Source organism: Perkinsus marinus (assembly GCF_000006405.1).
Source record: "Perkinsus marinus ATCC 50983 genomic scaffold scf_1104296967842, whole genome shotgun sequence".
NCBI classification, from domain to species: Eukaryota; Perkinsozoa; order Perkinsida; family Perkinsidae; genus Perkinsus; species Perkinsus marinus.
In genome coordinates, this window is record NW_003203396.1 from 127700 (window position 1) to 130795 (window position 3096).

Below are 3096 nucleotides of genomic sequence, written 5' to 3' on the forward strand. Positions count from 1 at the left end.
CAAGCAGTAGGACCTACTGAGTAGGTGCATGGACAAACACACGATACCTCGAAGAGTGCATCAACGACGATACCACCAACAAGTGGTACAGCGCACTATTGGAAGCAGCATCTTATATAACACAAGAAAGCACAGGTTGTAATGTAAACGCTGTTTGGAAAGGTGTTCTCCTAAGAATTCCCACACTGAGTATCAAGAATCTTGATTCAAGATCCCACCTCAATCGGTGATCTCCGTATGCCGTACTATGTACCGCATACAGTATATGCCATATACCCAATCCTCGATCTTCACTCGTTGGCGCGGCCGAACTGGGCCGCTCCAAACTCGAGTGAATCAAGGAATACGACAACACTTATGTTCCCGAATTAAACGAACTCGTCACAATGGTGAGCTCTGAAAGGAAATCTTCTTTATCATCGTTACTCAGCGGTTTCCGCTCCTAGATGCACAAAAGAACCCTGAAACGACAGCCAAACGCCTTCCATCACATCGCAGCATATTCGTCCAATTCTCGACTATAGACGACGTCACGACTATCAAGTGCGATTAAGTCTACTCTAAAACAAGTAGCATGCCTTTCGGAAGAACTTCCTAATAAGACGCCCATTTACAGTGCTGAAATACACGTTCGCTCTCCTCAACTGTCGCTCACTACTCGAATTCAGGTATAAGGGTATGAAAACCAATTCCATATTCTCATCAACACATGTATATTTTCCCACACTTACTTCCATGCTAGAGGCAAGCCATTCCCCCCTGGCTGAAGCCACCAGAATCCTATCAGCTGACACATTCCATTTACTTCTTTTATTAGAACCCATTTCAGTAACCTCAACATTCCCATAGATTTTCACCGGACATTTCTCAGGCTCCGGAACCTAACACAAACGGGTTATGATGATCTGCGAAAAAGATGGTATGCACGCATGCACACACGCCTCACCATTTTCCAACACGCATCCTCTTCAGCCAACAACCGTTCCTCGTCTATCAGCTCCCCTTCTATCTTTGACCAGGCCTCGAACTGAGATGACTCCAACCTTCAATGCACGTAGTCAGTTACGCGTGCTGGTGACACGTAGAAAAGGATTATCCACATTTACGCGACCGCATTTTCCAACACTGCTATACAAAGGCATGGGAACATATGTACATAGACGATAAAGAAATTCCGATATAATTTTCGGAGACTCTCGCTAGTTCACCATATCCTTCTACCACAGGTCGTGTGTAAATTTCTGTAATTTTAACCGAGGGAAGCCAACACACATCCCAACACTCCTTCGCAGCGGTGTGGGAATACACGAATATAAATCACTACATACGTTGATGACAACACAGCAATTTCTGGGTATTCTCATTAGGTTCTCGCTCTCCTTTCCCAACTCGTATGCGCGATTTTTTCAAATTCATACCACACCTCCCAGCACATTACCTGTTTCCTCTCAACTTCCTTCTGCCTCTCCTCCTTTTCCCTTTCCCTCGTCTCAGCCGCTACCGCTCGATCATGTTCCTCAGCTGAGGCCTTCTGACCAGCCGCTGTAGCATGGACAAACTCAGCATCATCGAATTCATCTGCAAAGTCGTCATCTTCGTCATCAGAATCGTTGGCCGTTTTTTCACGCTCCACCCGGAGTTTTTTGACGTTATTTTCACCATTTTCAGATCTGAAAAAAACAGCCGAGCTCAGGATTGTCCAAAATTAAATGTGACAATTTACTCGTAAAAGTGCACAAGAGATTCCCAAAATTTTCTCACTGTCACCAATACACATAGCGAACCATGGTCGAAATGAGAAACGATCATACTACTTTCAAATTTCCCTTGTGTGTGATAAGATTTAACAACCAATTGGATCATACCAACACAACGTCAGATAGTATGTACATTTCCAAGTATGTAAGTTCCCGAACAGAATAATCAGTGTTGGAGGAATATACGTTCGCTTTCCTCAGCCGAGCTCGGGAGTTTCCTCCCTAATTATCACAGACGAATTCAGGTGTAGAAGTGTACTAAAAACACAAAGAATTTCGTACTATAGTTGACCTAGTGCAAATTTTCCCACACTGCATATACTTCAATTTTACCCAGCACTAGCTGGTCTCTTCAATCCAGCCGGGAGCCGTCCTTCATTGCAATAGCATTCCTTAGTTAAATGCATCCACCTCGTTCTAACAGCTCCCAGAACGTCAGCACCTATAACGATACTTGATACGAATCACAAGTATAAAAGTTAGAGATTTTAATATTCCCGAAGTTAGAGGAATATATGTTCGCTTTCCTCAGCTGAACTCAGTAGTTTCCAAGCCCAATTATAGGAGTTTACATGCGAATTGGAGTGTGTAAAAACCGATGGAAACTTGCTGCCAGAGTTTCCAGATTGTCACCAACACATGTAGTTGACCATATGTATATTTCCCACACAACATCAGCCAAGCAGTAACCATGCAGTCGTAGAAAGTGAAATGATGTTTACTATAACTTCCTTGCCACAGCATGCGATAGAGACTGTCTTAAAGCGAGCAGTGTCGAAATACATGTTCAGTTTCCTTAGCTCAGGAGTTTCCAAGCCTAATTTTTGAAGTTTAACCATCAGAATGGAATAGTGCAAAACTCAACAGAAAATTCCACAGAATTGCCGTATTGTCAGCAACACACGTAATTGACCATGAGCACATTCCACCACGCTAGAATAGTGACACTACTATCTCTCATCCAGTACAAATTATATTCACCACACCATGCCCTCATCGTATTACGTATAGCCCGACCCCTCCCTTCCTCATCCTCCCGTCGTAGCTCGGTCTGGAATCGACTCAATGCCCGATCGATGACCTTCGAATACACCGACGAGACTGTGTCATTGGGCAAACTTTGCATCATACTCAACAATAACACTGCATTGCATTGTTATGTCAATCTGTAGAGGTCATCATCACATCTTAAGAGGAGGGGCGCCGATATCAAAGACTTTCTCCGGCGAACGATGATGTCACTTTCTCAGAAAGTGCGTAAAAACGTTTGAAGCGAACGCTTCGCAGCTTCCACACATCCTCGTTGTTAGTACATAACGTTTCGAGGAGGCAATGTGCC

At 43.9% G+C, this 3096-nt stretch overlaps 1 protein-coding gene across 1 annotated transcript; it reads right to left on the reverse strand.

Moving 5' to 3' along the window:
* Positions 1-422: 422 nt before the first annotated feature.
* Positions 423-2886, reverse strand: Pmar_PMAR004211 (hypothetical protein; the record flags this gene model as incomplete). Its single annotated transcript, XM_002768574.1, has 6 exons — positions 423-461; positions 732-881; positions 947-1027; positions 1439-1670; positions 2091-2199; positions 2763-2886. 6 exons carry the CDS (start codon positions 2884-2886, stop codon positions 423-425), a joined length of 735 nt encoding a protein of 244 aa, XP_002768620.1.
* Between the last annotated feature and the right edge of the window lie 210 nt (positions 2887-3096).